At 40.2% G+C, this 19,491-nt stretch overlaps 2 protein-coding genes across 4 annotated transcripts; one reads left to right on the forward strand and one right to left on the reverse strand.

The window, feature by feature from the left end:
• Positions 1–2,645: 2,645 nt before the first annotated feature.
• Positions 2,646–14,781, reverse strand: atp5pd (ATP synthase peripheral stalk subunit d). 2 transcript variants are annotated; one of them, XM_040048306.1, is made up of 6 exons: positions 14,616–14,781; positions 9,254–9,392; positions 8,836–8,932; positions 8,041–8,112; positions 7,741–7,803; positions 2,646–2,911 (listed from the first exon to the last, which is right to left on the reverse strand). In XM_040048306.1, exons 2-6 carry the CDS (start codon positions 9,373–9,375, stop codon positions 2,780–2,782), a joined length of 486 nt encoding a protein of 161 aa, XP_039904240.1. In that variant the 5' UTR covers positions 9,376–9,392; positions 14,616–14,781; the 3' UTR covers positions 2,646–2,779. The 2 variants fall into 2 exon arrangements, with proteins under 2 accessions (XP_039904240.1, XP_039904233.1); XM_040048299.1 differs by lacking the exon at positions 14,616–14,781 and adding an exon at positions 10,907–11,051.
• Positions 13,515–19,209, forward strand: LOC120744112 (medium-chain acyl-CoA ligase ACSF2, mitochondrial-like). 2 transcript variants are annotated; one of them, XM_040048259.1, is made up of 17 exons: positions 13,515–13,704; positions 13,999–14,150; positions 14,922–15,117; positions 15,627–15,755; positions 16,337–16,390; positions 16,553–16,671; positions 16,818–16,980; positions 17,111–17,206; positions 17,286–17,437; positions 17,533–17,621; positions 17,708–17,784; positions 17,876–17,983; positions 18,069–18,220; positions 18,305–18,446; positions 18,619–18,729; positions 18,817–18,885; positions 18,983–19,209. In XM_040048259.1, the coding sequence occupies exons 2-17, from the start codon at positions 14,029–14,031 to the stop codon at positions 19,031–19,033; spliced, it is 1,830 nt and encodes a 609-aa protein (XP_039904193.1). In that variant the 5' UTR covers positions 13,515–13,704; positions 13,999–14,028; the 3' UTR covers positions 19,034–19,209. The 2 variants fall into 2 exon arrangements, with proteins under 2 accessions (XP_039904193.1, XP_039904202.1); XM_040048268.1 differs by lacking the exons at positions 18,817–18,885; positions 18,983–19,209 and having other exon boundaries at positions 13,610–13,704; positions 18,349–18,446.
• The last annotated feature ends 282 nt before the right edge of the window (positions 19,210–19,491 follow it).

Genomic DNA, 19,491 nt, shown 5'->3' on the forward strand with positions numbered 1-19,491 from the left:
AACACAGAGTTACAGACCGAGAGGGGATGAAACACATATGTTTGTGGTCTTATTTATCAAGAGAAAGAAAGAAAAAAAAGCATGTTTTTATTTTCCCCCTGCTTTGTTTTTGCCAACAATTTATCCCCACTGACTTTTTTTCAGACTGTTTCCTTCTCTTTTTCAGTCTCACTCTTTGGTATCTACTCCAGAAAACTGTGTTGAGGCTGTATGCAAAGGTGGCAGCACCGTCACGTCGCGTTTGCCCAGTCGCAGACTAAAGAGACGAGCGCTCTGTGGTGTGACATGCTGTGTAGATTTTGGGAGGATTATCACCGCTCCACTGTGGAATGTCTTACTGGGAGAAATCAGAGTGGATGGATGAGGCCACGGGAGCCCACTCTGCTAAAAATGTGAAGCTGGCTGAAGATTTCCATTTCTAGTTTTTGTCTGTAACTACAGCAAGGCCGAAATGTTAATCTTACTCTTCATTTTATCTTTAAATTGAATCGTTTTAACATATTTGTTCAATATTCAGGAGAAGACAGACCGAAGTTTCCATATATTAGAAGTTTGGTTTGATTCCCAGCTCCTCAAGTCAACATGTCAAAGTGGATGATTGTGGCTCTGAGAGCTTTGAGTGGTCGAGCTAGACTAGAAGCATAAATGCAGTCTGCTTACCATTTTGTGTTGCTTTGTGTTTAAAATTAAAATCCTCATGAATCTCCTTTTATTGTGCAATCTATCTGCATGCAATTTTGTGAGTCTTATATTACTGCATTACTCTTTAAGTTAATTACAAGAACTGCTGATGCTCACCGTACTGTAAAGGATCACACTCTTTAGGGACCCATACTACTTACCTCTTATACAAGTAGTTGCAAATTTTAAAATCACTTGTATGCAGATAGCATCCAGCTGTTCTGCTCTTTCCCACCTAACCAGATTTCTAAACTTGCAGATCTAAAGACATATTAGACTGCCATCAAGTGTTGGTTAAAAGCTCATTTTCAACAATTACATTTCTGACTAAACAGTAGCTCAGATATTTAATCCCAAAGATCAAACAATACCTCAGATCTGCGAGATCTTCTGTAGATTAAAATTTTGTGTAACACTGGGGGTTATCTTGGACAGTTACCTGCCTTTAAGGCTTTTATGTCAGGAAGCTGACTTGATCTTTTCATCTCAGGGACACTACTGAGGTAAGATGAAATGTTTCCAAGGTGGAATTGGAGAAATTGTTCATGCTCTTATCTTTTCCCGCTGAAATATTTGCAACTGTCTACTTAAATGTCTTGAAAAAATCATCTTTAAATCAGGTTCAGTCTGTCTAAAATACAGCTAGGGATTTCATATCTCTCATATTTTGGAGTATCTTCACTCTGCCTCCTCTTAGCTTTGGAGTTCTTGTTTTAACTCTCGAAGCTTTGAATGGTTAAGACACCACAGACCCTCTCCGAACTTTTACTGACCTACTCTTCCAAGATGTTTGTTACGTCTTTGGAGCGTAGGTTACTGCTGGTGCCTTGTACTCATTTTACACTTAAGGCATTCTTTTTTGGCATTTGGGAAGTTTCATGTGTGTTCTTTAATATATGTTTTCCTTTTGTGTATTCTTTTAGGTGTCAAGCACCTTGTTACTTTGTCTGTAAACGTGCTTTATAAATGTACTAGAATTGCTTGTAGAGGTTTGCCAAAAGTTGGTCATGATTGAGAAAATGTTCTCATTTCATAGTAAAATAGGCTTAAAGAGGCAAAAACGCTGGTAGAGCAATGTTTTTACTCTATGTTTCATTGCTGAACACAGAAGGCTCGACTCGCTTCATTATGCTTTTTCAGCCCAATGTCGCCCCCTGCAGGTTCCTCTTAATGCAGCAGCTTTTGTCGGTGTTGTCGAGGTTGGGGTACATTCCCGTACTTATCACCATTAAGCCCGCAGTGATGGGCCGAGTTACATACAGCATTAAGCCACAAACCAAAGCCATAATAATAGTGCAGTGAGAGCACAGAAAGCGGGCTTTATGTTTAAAGTCTCTCTCCAGTCCCAGAGAGACTGCTCATATTTCCATCTGTGGTGAAATGCGGATTTATACTGTAGTCATAACAAAGCCTGAACAAGACTGACACTGCATAATAAAAGGGTTGGATGATCATTTGTTCTGCAGACATAGCTGTCCACAAACTGATGGATTGCTTGACTGTCTAATGTAACAGTGTATAGCATGTATTCATACATCGAGGGATTACCTAACTGCACACAGAAGTAAATATACAATAAGGAAGAGCTGCATCTGCCTTTCTGATGAGGAAAACTGACAAAGACGAGGCATTGCGGGTTCCCCAAAGGCAGCACCGACCCCACGAAGGAGGGAAACTGTACTCTCCTTTCTGCTGAGTGTGACTTGGCCGAGTGTGTGCTTAAAAACTGCGTATCCACAAGGGTCGAGTTTTCAGTGAGAGCCGGGCGATATTTCATACCAAATTTAGAAAGAAAACAGTCAAAGGTATCAAGTTGAGTTCATGACGCCTGGGAAGAAATCCTGTAATAAAATAACAGTTGTTTGCCTGCGAGGGATCTGAGAGGTTGTTTATAATGGGTCTGTGAACACTGATGAACTTTGACGCTATTTGATGACCACAAAAAAAACACAAGACAGAGGAGCCACGATTTCAGGATTTAATTACGCCAAATTACAAAGAAATAAAACACACGATGCTTTCATTTCTTGAGAAGTTGATGTACAGACTTATAGACAGATCTTTCCTCAGCATATGGAATATAAATAGTGTGGTGAATTTACAGATCAGCAATGGGCTTGTGTGGCCAATAAGGATGCTTTTCTTTGTCCAGCTTTGTTTCTGGGAATGTGTCATTCAGGTCTTCAATCGTCATCTGGTCAAATGGGATCATGTTCTTGAATTTTTCCAGCTGGGAAAGGAAGAAAAGATGATCAGGAAAAAGAAAAAAAACAAAAAAAACATGGCTTTAATAAACCCTACTAGGCCTTAAGTGGAAATGTCTCAGCAGACTTTTTTCTCCTTCAGAATAAAATGTGCTGCCAGTTTTCCAAGAACACCCAATATTCAGGAGCACTGGGTGCTACTGAATATCCACCTGAACCTGATAAATACAGAGTAAAGTGGTTGCCCCATGATCGGAAGGTCGGGGGTTCGAATCCACTGAATGGCTATTCTGAGGTACCCCTGAGCAAGGTACCGTCCCTACACACTGCTCCCCGGGCGCCTGCTCAGTGGCTGCCCACTGCTTCATTGAGTGAATGGGCCAAATGCAGAGAAAAAAACAATTTCCCCACGGGGATCAATAAAGTATACATCATTATTATTATCATTATTATCACTGACTGTGGAAGAGTTGTTCTGGACTGCCAATTTATTTAATATTCCTCTGTCTCTGAATGTGTGCCAGCCTGAAATTAAACTGTGGCTGTCAGAGTTGGTGGAGACACATTTACTAGGGGTGCAACGATACACAAAATTCACGGTTCGGTTCGATACTTTGGTGTCACGGTTCGATATTTTTTTGATACAAAACAAATGTTCATGCCTTTTTAATTTGTCATTTATTAAAATTATAAATATATATTTTAACTCAAAAGTACAGTTTTTAAATTTAATGTTGCTGAAACAAAAGTAATTAAAAAAATATATATATATATATCTCAGGGCTCTCAAAATTTCAAAATCCCTGGTAGCCCTTCGGGCAGGGACAGTTTTTGGTAGCCCAAAGTAAATGTAAGTAGCCCGAATAAAAAAAGAGCAATTTTTTGATTGATGTTTTGTTTCCTGTTTTGTTTCCTTTACAATATTATACATTAAAGTATAATATTGTAAAGGAAACAAAACATTAATCAAAAAATTGTTGAAAAACAAATTACAACATTGTATAAAAATTACAATCATCAACTCAAATACTTGGTTCTAATTGAACAGAAATTTCTATGAACTTGTAAGAACTGTGTAGGACATGAATCAGTCTGTGTCAGATCCTGAATTTGAAATTTCCACTGAAGTCACGGGTAAGAGACAAGTGGAACCAAGATCTAGGCCATTTGCTTTTTGAAGTTTGCAAAGACTGCTAAATTTTGCCAGTGGTAGTTCACTCTTCGCAACATAAACAGATTTTTTCAGGTTTATTTTTAGTATGTTATTTGCAATTGGTGTTTGTTCTGGGAAAGATATTGCAGACTGAGCAATAATGCATTTCTTGCATTTCTCATGGCTTCTAATGGGGGCCTTTCTTAAAATGACTGGTCCCAGTAACAAAGGCGCTTGTCGACTCAGAAATCGAGAGAAAACCAACAACACACCCGGCAGAACATTATGTTATTTACACGGGTGCACATAAGTGGTCCGCATGTGCGCATTCGCTGTCAAAATAAAAGACGCGCACCAGATAAGAAGTTGCAACGTGCGTTTGCGTCCATATAAAAAGCACTGTTTTTGTCCACTAGAGTGGGATTTTCACGGCACATTCCGCACCACATCTCTGTGCGTTCATCATTTGTTTGAAGCCAGCTCACCTCCTGCAACCACTTTTCCGAGAATACGCGCTTCTTTTGTGGTTCGGACTCCTTCTGACATTTCTTTGGAGGTGGAGGAACACCAAAGTAATTGCTTAAAGGAGCTTCTTCGACATCTTTAAGAGTTTTAAACAAATGTCTGTCCTCCTCCAGAATATCTTATGTATGCAAACACGCGTTGCAACTTCATATCTTGTGCGCGTTTTTTTTTTTTTTTTTTTTTGACAGCGAATGCGCACCTGCGGACCACTTATGTGCAGCCCCGGTTATATAGCTTGTCATATTGCAGCCACAGAAATTCTTTTGTCCATGAAACCATAAAGCTGCACTTTCTTTTTGCCTTATAGTCTGATTTGTCATAACTTTTCCGTTTTGTGGTAAGCTTTTCTTTGGCTGTCACTTCTTCACCCTGACCTGTCTTATTTGGCTCAGCAGAACTAAAATATATATCCTGCTGCTTTTACACACACACACACACACACACACACACATAACGGTCAGCGATTCTCTGCGCGATCAACCTCTCATATGTTTAAGCTTGCTGCGGGAGATTTCACTTGTCATGTTTGCATAGTAAGCTAACGATTGATAAGACGATGTCAGAGGAATTGGTGCGCAAATTATCATCACTCACCAATCAGTACTGTCGCTCTCTATACACAGTTCGGGCGATTGCAAAGTGAAAGCAAAAAACAAGCGCAAATTCAAAAGAGATTTCAATATGTCACATATTGACAGTGGCTCACCGATGCCAATGACATAATTACCCAGCTACATTTCCGAAAGAATGCAAAAGCATTGACATATATTTTTCCTTCCGACAATAGCCCGACGGGCAGGGCAGAGATAGATTTTGGTAGCCTGACTAGAAAAATCGCTAGCCCCGGGACGTCGGGCTAGCGATTTTGCGAGCCCTGTATCTGATTGAGGAATCACTCATCTTTGGAAAAGAGAGTTTATTACAGAGAAATGGCTCTTTCCAAAATAAAAGCTATACTATACGCTTCTTCTGGGCTATATTCTCAGCAGCATATTGTAGCGGGTCAGGGCTGTTCGGGGTTCTGTTTGTACAGTTATGTTTTGTTTATGTTGCCATAGTGACGGGTGATGCCCTCTCGCTGCGACGGTGTGTCCTTCCGGGGTCAGAGGGCGCCCTGTGTGTTGTTGTTGCTGTGCGGTTGCCGTGCTGAGCAGTTAGCTAGCGGCAGTGTTCTTCTGCAGATGTCAATAAACGGCTGTGCTCCCTGGCTAGCTCACGGGAAGCAAGACTAAACGACACCTCCGTCTCTTCCTTGTCTGAGCTCGCCACATTGGTGTCAGAAGTGGGATGATGGTGGCACCCCATGTTCTGACCCGAGTGACTTTTCCCCCGCCGGTCGTGACCGGCCGGTGCGCCAAAAGAAGGCACCTGGACATTTGCAAAGTGAAAGCAAAAAACAAGCGCAAATTCAAACGCGATTTTAATATGTCACATATTGACAGTGGCTCACGATGCCATGACATAATACCGCTACATTTTGCAGCTTGACTATTTTTCCTTCTGATAGCCCCGGGGGGCAGAGAATTTGGTAGCCCGACTGGGTCGTAGCCCGGGGTCGGGCTAGCATTTTGAGCCTGTATCTGATTGACATACTCATCTTTGGAAAAGAGTTTATTAGGAAATGGCTCTTCAAAATAAAGCTATCATCGCTCTTCTGGGCTATATCTAGGCAATTGTGCGGGTCAGGGCTGTTCGGGGTTCTGTTTGTACAGTTATGTTTTGTTTATGTTGCCATAGTGACGGGTGACGCCCTCTCGCTGCGACGGTGTGTCCTTCCGGGGTCAGAGGGCGCCCTGTGTGTTGTTGTTGTTGTTGCTGTTCTTCTTCAGATGTCAATAAACGGCTGTGCTCCCTGGCTAGCTCACGGGAAGCAACACCAAACGACACCTCCGTCTCCTCCTTGTCTGAGCTCACCACAATATTAAACATATCAGGTCCCCATAAGGAGAATCATGTGCTAACGGCTGTCTAAATGACTCGGGTAAAGTTTGTAGCATGCATGCTTGTTGTTTTTGTCTGCTTCTACTTGTCTTTGCACTAGGATGATGTCGGCGTAAATGTGCAGTCATATTCGTTGTGTTCCCACTAGTGCTGTCAGCGTTAATCTCGTTGAAATGACGTTAACGCCACAACACGGCAAATCGCCGTTAACGAGCTACCCCTGATCACCCTGTGCGTGGGGCTAGACGGCCAACACGTTAACGAGCTAACTGCGCTAACACACTAGTTCCCACCCATGTAATTGAGCATTGCGTGGCACATCCAACATACTGTTTTACTTTAGTCCATGACTCGCTTACCTTCAGGGTCATACGTCACATGAAAACCAAAATAATTCCAAACGCCAGATCTGAATGAGGGTGGGGGAAGGTTCAATTTGCCATGTTGCAAGGAGAGCTTAACTTCTGTCTCGCTAGCTTGCCCTGCGCTCTTCCTTCTGACGATGCTGTCTGTGTTGAACGCTCAGTGGATCTGCGCTCGACAGTGCAGCCTAGGCGGAGTAGTCGAACGCAGATTCACTGAGCGCTCAACACAGACAGCATCGTCAGAAGGAAAGTTGATAAAATAAATTACAAATTTTGTATTGTTCGATACATATGCGTACCGAACCAAAAGCACTGTATCGAACGGTTCAATATTGATACCAGTATCGTTGCACCCCTAACATTTACATAATAATGTATACGTGTATATATACGTATACTTGTACTTCTGGGAGTATAAGTGTTGAGGAGGGAGCGGAGGCTGCCATTGCAACTTGGATAAATACTATAATGATTACAGAGTATCTGAAGACTGCCCTTCGCCTCAAACAGGTGGAGCGCCAAACTGCCTTTTCTGCTAATTAATTCCGTGATGTTAACGCTGTGCGCCCCAGTGCACTTTTTCCAGCAGTCACCTGTTGTCTCGGGTGTGGCTATGATACTTTAACCTGATCTAACAGGTGCAAACGTTTTCTGAACCCCTGAGGCAAGTGAAAATCCCGTCATCGCTTCCTGTGTTTCTGCTCCAGCTCCTGACAAACTGCTGCCAGGTACTAACACCTAATGCAAAACCGAGTCAAGTAGATGCTAGCGGAAAATAGCATGATGTTTGATCTTAAGGAAAGATGGTGTTGAAAAAGTTAAATGTCACTTAAGTTGTCCAAAAATAACAAATGAAAAGTATAAAGCTCACCTGTTTTTCATACTGAGCTATACGAGCCTTGGATGCTTCAACGTAGGCAGTGGCTGTTTTGTTCTGGAAGACAAGTAAACATTACAAGACTGGATAGTATTTTAATATAAATGACTCACTACCTGCTCTAAACTAATACTGAAAAGACTCATTCATGTGCATGTTCATTATCCGTGATTATGTTGTGCTTGACTTTTTTTATTTTTTCAAAATTAAACTTTGGATTTTGTCCTTCTCAGCTTTATGTTCAGGATGGGACACACATTCTTACATCCACCATCTCCAAACAGAGGCACTCACCGCTTCCTCCTCCTGAGCATTTATAATTGCTGTCTGAGTGTCTACAGGCTCCGGGACCTTCAGGGCACTGAACTGTGGGACACATTAAATATAAGATTTATACATTCACGTAACTGGGAAAAAGGCCACAAGTACGCAAAATACACAAAGCACAGCTGCTAATTTTTTCCCCAGTATTTTTAAGCACTGGTTCAAATGTTTCTAAACCCTGTGAAAAACTGTAACTAAAGTGAATCTGGCTGCTGTTTTGGTTGAAACTTTAAAAAATGCTGGAAAAAATGAGTGCAAATTAAAAAGCATGATTATTTTGCCAAAAGCCTGTAACTGGAAAATATCATTAATATTAATATGATGTTAACATTTTACATTTCTTCATTAAAGCTATTGTAGAGGCACTACAACCCTGATTCTAAAAATGTTGGGACACTGTGTAAAATGTAAACAAGAACAGAACTCAAATCATATTTCATTTGCAATTCGTTGCTAATAAAACATCTCATTTTGTAACTAATTAGGTTAATTGGCAACAGGTCAGTTGCATACTTGGTTATATAAAAAGCAGCTTAGATAGGCAGAATCTCAAAAGGAAAGGTGGGCAGAGGTTCACCCATCAACAGACTTTTATTAAAAGTGGTAGATTTTTCATATTTGATATGTTTCAAACACGTTTCTAGGTTTTACTATGAATAAAAAAAAAGGAGCTTATGAGATTTACAAATCATTGCATTCTATGTTTATTTGCATGTTGCGTGGGTGCCAACTTCTTTTGAATCAGTACATTTAGTGCAGGCTTACCTTCTTTTCAAACTCATCCACCATGCCTGCTTTAGCCACAACAGATCTGTAGTAGGTCCAGTCAATAGCAGGAGGTTTCTCGGGTAGAGAGGTGAGCCTGTGAGCACACAACAGCTAACTTACTGTCATCACAAGACATGTAAACAGACAAGACATGACAGAAGAGCCCTTCTTGACAAAATCTGCACACTTTCACAGGTGTATTCTGGGCATACTCATGATGCAATGCCAATAACAGATACAGAGGTCGTCTAAATAAAGTTAATTGCAGTTAACTAAATACTAAGAAATAATACCAAACATGTATGACACGGGTGGCAAGAATAGCATGCTGGTGACTTCACACCAGCATGCTATTTTATGGGCGCAATGTGCCTTTGTAAAATGCTGGAACAGGGTTTGAAGACTGAATACACACTTGGCAGCAATGGCATCACTTCGTGTCTTCAGGTTGTTGAACATGGTCCTCTGGTTGGGCGGCACCCTCTCTGCGAAAGCCGCCCAGTCAATGGCCTTCAGTGCAGCTCGTCTCCCAGCCATGTTTGGGAATGTGTGAGCTGAAGAGGACAACAAGACCGGAGACCGGTGTTTCAGATTAACTGGTGTTGGTCAAACAGAACGCAGGGACTGAAGCTGTCACAAGTTCAGCTTTAAATTTGGATTCCTGTGCTGGTTGTTTCTAATGCAACACTTCAGTCATCAGAAAGACACTAAACAAAATCTGAAAACAAATAAATGTATTCCATAAAAAGGTTATACTGGTTTTCATAAGAAACATATTTACATTTGCTTGACTCATTTAAACATTCTTCTCCTGAAAGTGAAACTCCTACAAATACCTCTGTTCCCAACTTTCAGGTGACAAACTTATACTGAGGCCATTTAGTAAATCCAGCAGCTTTTTAACGTCAAAAGAAGGCTCTGCGCTGCTGCAGACATTAGTAAATCTGACCCTAAACGTTCTTCCATCTTTAAAATGCCAGCCTTTGTAATAAGGGATATTTTTTCGACAGGCTTTTCTCATTTAAATCACCTCATAAAACAACAGGGTTGGAACGCAGTGTGGCGTTTTGTAGTCCATCTTCAACACGGCGGACATCCTGAGTCACATCGTTAAGGAGAGACAAGTGTAAGGCTGTTCTCTTTTACCTAAGTCCTGAGAAATTCTCCTATCCACTTTTCCTTGTAAGAGTTTAGGAAAAGAGATTAGGACTAGGATACAGGAGGTACTTTTGGAAAGCATTCCAGGTGTAGTTGTGTCACAGGTTAACCGGGTTTACTGTCACAATGACAGCGTAACATGGGCTGACATCCAATCTGGGTGCAGATACGTGTATGTGTGATTGTATGGTGTAGTTGCAGTGATGATCGATCTCACATCAAAGAAAGCGTTCGGGAATATTTAAAATATCCTGGTATGTTTAAAACACATTGAGCTGGTCATTGTCTAAAAATGGAGAATGAGCACTGAGCATACAGCTGCCCACGTTAGACTGACTGGGTGAACAGCACCATGCAGGGAAACCCGAAAGTCGGTGGAGCTGATCGGTGATGTCATAGGGAAAATATCGGCTTGTGATTTATGTTACAGAAACACAAAGGTGCGCGACCGGACAGAAGGCTTTTTAAATATTTATTTATTTGTTTTTAATTAAAATAATGTAATCGTTGTCTGAAGATAATTTTCATACTGATTATCACCTTACAATCAATAACGATGCTGCTTTAACTTTCTGGGTAAAATATTGCTCAGTGAGAGCCATTAAAGGGTTGTTTTTCTTCACAGATTGTTTTTTTTATTTATTATTGTTGTTCTTATTAAAATGTCCCATCCGCACACTTATGTTATACAGCTAACGCAATGTGCCTTCAGTCTAATGAACTTAAAACGTAGCTAAACATTAGCAGCATAAGCATCCCGAGGTTAGCACGCAGTAAACACGGTTTATACGTTGCTGTCGTTTTATTTTTTCTAACATTTTGTGAACAACTTTGAAAAAGCTGTCCAAGATTAGACTCTGGCGATTAGTTTTAAGGTTTGTTTTGATAAATCTGAACTTCATGTACATACCAACTCCGCAGGGACAGACCGCCGACAGGAAGCGGAAGATTGTCTTCTTCTTCTACATATATATTGGCGGTTGGCAAACAACTGAAAGGTGCATTACCGCCACCAACGGGTATGGAGTGTGGTCTGGAACATCACTCAAAAAACCCTAAAAAACCCAAACAAACAAAGCCCATCATTAACCCTTTTTCCTATTTCCACCATAAACTCTGGGACCACAACTGCTACACCAGTTTCTCTCCACATCATATTGTAAGCTTTTTCTATGTCAAAAAACACTGCAACTACATTCTCTTTATTTATTTCTGCTGAGTTCATGTTCCAAACACAATACTAGATTCATTGCATTTCTCCCTCTTCTGAACCCACTTTGATGTTTAGATATATAGCCTTTACTTTCTATATAGTATATTAATCTTTCATTTATCATTCGTTCCATTACTTTGCAGACATTTGATGTTAAAGCGATAGGCCTGTAAATTTCCTGGGTGGACACCACCACAGCCTCCTTCCAGCTTTGTGGCAGTTTTCCACCCTCCCAAACTCTGTTATACAACTCTAACAAAAGATCTTTAGCTGACTCACTGAGTTGGTTTAACATGATATAGCATACCTGATCTTTTCCTGGTGCTGATAATTTAGATTTCCAGAGTATTCGATGTAGTTCTGTCTTTGTAAAAGGAATATTTAATGAATCATCTGTATCCTCTACCAGTTCCAATAAGTCTCTATTCTCTGTAATTGTCATTTCTCTTCCTCATCGCCCTTCCTTACTAACATTGCCTGAACTGTGGATGTTAACAAAAGTTTTTGCCAACACGTTTGCCTTTTTCTCATCTCATGTTACTACTCCATCCCTCAAGATTGGATAACGATACTCCCTTTTCATACCATTCATCCTTCTAATCATTGACCAAACATTCTGTATTTTTGTCTCCCTCCCCACTGAATTACAAAAACCCCTCCAGAATTCCCTCTTTGCATTTTTAATGGTTGTTTTTACCTTAGCTTTTTATCTTTTATATTCAGTGAAATTCTGAAAATTGTGATTCTTTTTTAATATCTTAAAAGCCTAATCACTTTAATCACTTTATCACACTTCTTCGTCCACCAAGGTACAATTGTCTTCTTCCTTCTACCTTCTTTCCTTTTTATCACCCTGCTTGCCGCCTCTAAAACGGCCTCACAAATAGAATAATTTAACTCATCCACCCCCACATTCATATCAATCTTTTGCATTTCTTGATCACTAATTATTCTAAATGTATCCCAATCAAGATCATTAAAACACCACTTTTTCACCCCCTTATATCCTGTTTCTCTATAATCAACTCACTCTGTCATTATAGGATAATGGTCACTTTCAGTACCTGCCAGGAACAATTACCTCCCAATGAGTTTGACTCCAAAGTAAGGTCAATTGCTGATTCGGACCCAGTTATAACATTCACTCTTGTATCACTTCCATCATTTACGGAAGACGGTCAAACAGTTTAACCGCCTACATGGCTTAAAATTGCCATCTGCTGTTTGGTGTGTGTAACGATCGTGAATAAGGACGAAGGACAAATAGTACAATGAAACAAAGAAAGAAAAAAAAAAGAAAAGAAAAAAGAAATAGAAATCAACTAAACATAACATTCAATGCTGAAATGAATTATTCTGATAATAAATGCAAGTAAATAGCTGTAATTTGGCATGAATGTGCTTTACTAATTTTTCCAGCTTTACTCTAAAGAGCTGAATGAAATGAACCACAAACCTGGTAATTTTTACAATAAAGTAAAATTAGTAAAATTTTTAGCTGATTTCAAGCCAAAATAAACCAATGAGAGGCTTTTCTAATAATTAATAATCTTTCAGAGACCTGAAAACAAAACACTACAAGAAGAAATACTGGTAAAATGAGAAACTTTATTTTACAACTGTTACATGTTTTTTTATTAAGAATAAACAAATTATGGCCAAACTTTGTGTCGGACAAATGGCTTCACATTTGGCTCTAGAACACTTTGGTATACAGAGAGGTTCATACTTGAATCAGTGACTACAAGACTCCAGTTTCCAATAGCTGGGAATCGAATAAGCCGTGCTGCCATGTTTCTTCAGAGAGAAGGTGCTTCTTCCTGATAACCCTTCCAAACAACCCAAGGTAATTAGTCTTTTTCTAACTGTTCTAATTGTCATGGACTTTAACATTTGAACTGAGCCCCGTAGTGTCTGAGATGTAGCTCCTGTTTTGTTTTTTGTTTTTATTACAGTGCCACTGAGCATTGCATTGCCTGACCTTGGGGTGTATTTGCTGGGGAAGAGTGTGAGATTGTGTTAGCATACACCTGAATGCTCCACACCAGAAAACTGCCAAAACCTCTACTTTTATAGAGGTGCTCATGCTGGTTTTTTTTTTTTTTTTTTTTTTTTTAAAAAAAAAAACAAAAAAAACCCCAAAATCTTAGTAGCATTTCACATAAGCTGAACATGTGGATAACTGTGAATAATAAATAATCTGCTCTGGACTGCAGTGAATGATTGCACAGACAAGACAGACTGACATTGTTAATGATAGGAGGACAGCTGAGTTACAAAGAAAAATGTTGAACTTTGCATTTAATACTGACTACATACACTCCTAAAACTGTCCAGATTCACGGTTGTATAGTGTAGGCTGCTCTGTTGTATCAGACAACTGTGCATTTCTTCGGACAGACTGAGCGATAAGTCAGTGTCAGTGATGACTACCAGAAGATCACTGTAGTCCTGGAATACTCCAAGGGGAACACAAACCGACAATCAAAATTTGGGTGAATATGCTTTTACTTTGTCTTTGGTTTCATGAGCCTGTGGTGCATCATGCACACAGTTAACACTTAATATGAATGAAATCAAAGATTGCAATCCTGAATGCACTGAACTTAACCACTGACATTCACTTGGAAATGATTAACCCTGAATATACACGCATGTCAGCCAGTGAGGGTGAGTGGAAGTTAAAGATTACACATGAACTAATAAAATCCAGAGCAAACCAGCAGTCAGCAATATTTATTTACAAGACCCAGCATTTTGCAACCTAGATGCATTTTCACTCTACTTAGATCCAGCTGTCAGTCAGCAGCTTGAGTCCAATGCCGACACCGATTTCATCCTTGCTGCTCGGATCCTGTGCCCACAGTCTCAGATGTGTGAATGGACTCAAATACAGCAACACGTGGAAATCATGCTCCGCAGCTTTACTGCAGTGGTGCCGGTAAGTTTATGTGACTAATTTTTAGCACATGTGCAATACTGAGCAGCATAAAGATTCATTATTTTTTTTAGGTTTTTTCATTGCATTGGCTCTTCAAAATGATCATTTTACTTGCATTAGTCATTTTATGCCCTGATTGTTCTTAGCCTTTAACAGTGAGACTGAGCTTGATTACTGTGCACTGGTGCATGTTTGAATGTATTTTTTTATTTATTTGACTTAAAAGGTAAATATTTAAACAATCTGTTTTGGAGGAAGGAAGGTTCAGGGTTTAAGTAGTCATCGTCATGAGCTCATCCGATTAGAATGAGAATAAGCAGTCAATCATTTACAGGTTTTGTCATTTTATTGAATAATGGGTAAAGGAAGGAAAGACACATGGACTGCTATCTCTAAAAAGGACAAAGTATGATTTAAGTAACTCAAAATGATACATGAACTCAGGAGACTCAAAGAGAAACTCACCTCAGCTGCCGCCCCATGTGGGAGTGAAGAAAGAGTGAGGGGTAGGTGAGTGCAGTCCTTATATAACGAGTGACAGGTGAGTGCAATTAAGGCCAAGCACCACACCCAATCAAAGGTGAGGAAAAGAAACAAGGTGCATCTGGTGAAGTGAATGTGCTAAAAGGTGAGCCTTTGCAACAATCTCCTCATTAATGACAATTACGACCTGTGGATTCCAGTTGGGTATTATCGGCAATAATATCACTAAAAATGCACTAAACTCACAGGTCGTACCATCTGATCTCCGAACCCTGTGTTCTATATCAGGGCTCTTCACGTGGACAGTCCTCCTCAAAACCCATCACTGACCACCAGCTATGTCCACGGCACCTCCTCTTTCTCACTACTCCCCCTGACTGTGAGCCAGAGTCTGGATGCAACTGCCCAACGCTGGCCTGAACGGGAAGCTGTGATCTTTGTGCAGGATGGCATCCGAAAAACGTTTGCACAGTTTCAACAAGACGTACGTGATTTCATCCATTTAGCTTTTGCTTTTTCATGCATTTGACAACCCTTACACATTATTTATATGTATTTAGTTATTGTTTTAGTGGTTGAATCTGACGTTTTAATCATTTTAATATGGGCTTTTCCCATTAAGATCCAAGATGTAGGACCTTTACTCTCAGTGGTGACTTTGCATAAGAATCTGGTTGATTGTTAAACCCTGATTACATCATTTTAAGAAAAACATGGACATAAAATGTGGTTCCTGGAAAGTATTAACCTGGTTTGATAGTGACTCTCTGTGCACCATCTGTAGTTTGTCTTTTGAAGACATTAAAAAATAAGATTAGCTGTGTTAAAAAGCCCATCTTACAGACATCAGAAAGAGACTTAAAAACAAAAAGAAAAGACAGAAGAAGCTTATTTAAGTTTGCTGCTTTTTACCACAGAACCCTGTTAATCATTTTTAACTTTTGAAAGTGTTGTGTGTATTTTTATTTTTTTTGTCATTTTCTTTTTGTGCAGGTTGACAAGGCTGCTGCAGGCCTCCTTGCTCTGGAGCTGAAGCGAGGCGATCGACTGGGAGTCTGGGGGACAAACACATATCAGTGGATCCTTTTCCAGTTTGCTTCAGCCAAGGCTGGAATCATACTGGTTAGTACAGGAGCTGTGTACATGCCCTTGAAACAGCTTTTACAGCACCGTAGCTTGTGTTATCAAACACAGTCAAATGTAAGTGACAAGGACATTGAACCTGGCAGTTGCATAGAGGAGCTGTTATGTAATCTCACAATTTTATGCTCACCAGCTCAAAAGTAATCTGTCATCATCACCTATAATATAATGTGCATAATCAGACACCTTTCTCACTCACTATGTGTTAACAGACCTCTCTGCATTAAATCATTCTTGTTATTAATCTCTGGCTCTCTTCCACAGCATGTCTTTTATCCTGTCTTCCTTCTCTCATGTGAGGGAGTTTTTCCTTCCTACTGTCGCCAACCTGCTCGCTCATAGGGGGGTCATATGATTGTTGGGTTTTTCTCTGTATGTATTATTGTAGGGTCTACCTTACAATATAAAGCATCTTGAGGCGACTGTTATTGTGATTTGGTGCTCTTTAAATAAAATTGATTTGAATGATATGGTATGGTATGATTTCTGTAGTCTTTTGAAAAAAGACAGTGAAGCTTTGCATGGATAAAACTTTTGTCTTTGAACTGTTATCTTTGCAGGTGCCCTTGAACCCAGCCTATCAGGTAAAGGAAGTGGAGTTCACTATACTAAAGGTACAGTCAGTTGGCCCTATTGGGACAATAGCCTGAAATTGAATAGAAATGTTTAGCCTGCTTACAATTTCTATGCTGTACTTCCATTGGTTACTAATAATTTACTGGATTATTCAAGCGTAAAGGAATTTGAATGTATTTAAACAGATTTGTTGCATCTAGGTCCAGTGTAAGGCAGTGGTATGTCCAACCAGCTTTAAAACCCAGAGATTTTGTGAGATGCTGAGGGAGATTTGCCCAGAGATTGGCACAACACCAGGAGGCAAATTTAAAAGCTCCAGGTTAGTCAGATTCAAATATCCCTCCTCTGCTGATATTAAGGGACTATGAAATCTTTTTATAACTTATCACTTTTAAAAAAATGATAGTGTTGAAGTTGAAGCTGTTTAGGATTTGAGACAAAGATATGGTCATGGGTTTTTTTTAGGTTGCCATACTTGGAAATGGTGATTGTGACCGACAGCAGGCAGCCAGGGATGCTCCACGTAGATGATGTGATGCAAGCAGGGGAGAGTCGGCACCACAGAGAGCTGATGGATCTGCAGAGCAAGCTTTCCTTTGATGACCCCATCAACATTCAGTTTACATCAGTAACATTCAGTGTTTCAACTTTTTCCAGGGCACGCATGTATCATATTGACCTGTAACAACAATTAGAGCATTGAAAACGATCTAATAATCATTCTGCTCATTGCTGTACAAATTGCTCATTTGTATAAGGGTACGACTGGGAACCCAAAAGGAGCTGTGCTTTCCCACCACAACATTGTAAATAATGCCTACTTCCTGGGCCTCCGCGTCGGTTACGGATGGAGAGTAAGTTCATGTACGTGTTACTAACAAGAAGAAAGCACAAATAATAGTGAATTACTTCCTTATCTCTATTCACCATCAGCCTCGGGTGCGAGTGTGTGTGCCTGTTCCATTCTACCACTGCTTCGGCTCCGTGCTTGGAGGAATGAGCATGGCAGTTCACGGCATCACGCTAGTTTTTCCTTCCGCAGCCTACAACAGCTGTGCCAATTTAGAGGCCATTCAAAGTGAAAAGTACAGCACCACTCATCTTCACTATCATAAGTGTCCAGCTGTACAAGAATAAGCACTTTCACAGATTACCATCCATGTCTTTTCTTTTACTCCAGGTGCAATTTTGTGTATGGTACCCCCACCATGTTCACTGATCTGCTAAGCCAAGATTTACAAAAATATGATTTGTCTTCAGTTGAAGCTGGTGAGAGACCAAAAGACATGACACCACATTTAATGGGTTAAAATTGGTGTCATGTCTACCCTTCATATTTGCTACTGCATTTTTAGGGATCATGGGAGGTTCTCCGTGCCCTCCAGAGATTGTGAGAAGACTGACAACAGACATGAATATGAAGGAGATAACAGTGAGATGATACCTCTTCAGATAACACTAAAACTTACAGGAAAAGCACGTACCAGCACATAGCAACATATGCAAATCATTTTTCCCCCCAGTTATGCTATGGAACAACTGAAAACAGTCCTGTTACATTTCTTGGGTTTCCAGAGGACAACGAGGAGCTGAAGATGAACACCGTAGGATGCATCCTGGGTCACACTGAGGTATAATTTCTTTCCCACACAAACCTTCATCTACACATCCCTCTAACACAGTGACACGTGGTATTTTTGCATGCCTTAACCTTAGGCTAAAGTGGTGGACCCCGCTACTGGGGAGATTGTCCCTCTTGGGGCCTCAGGTGAGCTGCTGATCAGAGGCAGCTGTGTGATGCATGGGTACTGGGATGAGCCAGAGAAAACCAGAGAGGTGATCTCCCAAGACCGCTGGTACAGGACTGGGTAAGGTGGAGTTTCACATATGTCCCTAGATACACAATTGTTGAGTAGAGGGCAGTGTGGGAAGTGTAGTTGTTGTCTGTACAGTGACACAGCCAGTCTGAACAGTCTGGGATACTGCTCCATTGAAGGACGCATAAAGGATATGATCATTCGAGGAGGAGAGAACATCTATCCAGCTGAGATAGAGCAATTTCTCTACAATCATCCTAAAGTAAAGGAAGTGCAGGTAAGATTAAACCACTCGGGGGCAGCATGAGTACTAAGTAGTGTCTCTGTGTGGGTATAGAGCTTAAAAATACTATTTTGGTTGTTGTAAGCAATAAGCAGCCTCTGAGAATACGCATTAATCAGCTGTAGTGTTCGGTATAAACTGCAACTCTTCCTTCCCGTGCTTTCAGGTGGTTGGAGTGAAAGATGAGCGGCTGGGCGAGCAAGTTTGTGCTTGCATCAAGCTGAAGGAGGGTCAGAGTTCCAGTGCGGAAGAGATAAGAGCTTTCTGCAAAGGCCAGGTAGGAAGAGATAAAACATAAGACTGCTAGCACCTGTAACCCCTTTAAATTGAAGCATGACTGTAGCTTGCCCCCTCTTGCCTTTAGATTTCTCACTTCAAGATCCCACACTATGTGTTATTTGTGGACAGCTACCCTCTCACGGTCTCTGGAAAGGTAGGAAACGTTCACACCAACATGCCATCTGTTTCCAGCATACATGTATTTATATACTCATAACACATAATTAATATGAAATGAAATATTTTTCTAGATCAAGAAGAACATATTAAAGGAAACAATGGAGAAGAAGTTGGGCCTTTAATTTTGTGTCCACGGTTGGAGAGCACCTGAAATGCAGAACAGTGGAAATTGGAACATTTCCATGTTCTTTTTAAATTGTAGTTGTGGGGTGCTATATAAATAAAAATTATTACATTGTTGTTGTTGTTGTTTTTAAACCAACCATAAAACTTTCTTAACCAAACTATGAAACTTAAATTGCTGAACTTTTTTTTTTTTGTTTAAGATCTATGACAACACCAATATTTCACTGAATTAAAAGACAAATTGTACCATTGTGCAGTGTGACAAAAAGAACAAAACAAAAAAAACCTTTGGGAAAACGATGCTTTGGAAAAGTAAAAGTAAGCGCTCTTTGTGCTGTGTAATCATGAAGCTCCTTTAAACCACTACCACCCTTCTAACCTGGGACACTGTTGAATGGTTAGTAATGGTGCTTTTCTATTCAGTTTGTGCACTCAAAGTTTTTTCTTATTACTA

Source organism: Simochromis diagramma, unplaced genomic scaffold (genome assembly GCF_900408965.1).
Source record: "Simochromis diagramma unplaced genomic scaffold, fSimDia1.1 OVJJ01000321.1, whole genome shotgun sequence".
In the NCBI taxonomy this organism is placed as follows: Eukaryota; Metazoa; Chordata; class Actinopteri; order Cichliformes; family Cichlidae; genus Simochromis; species Simochromis diagramma.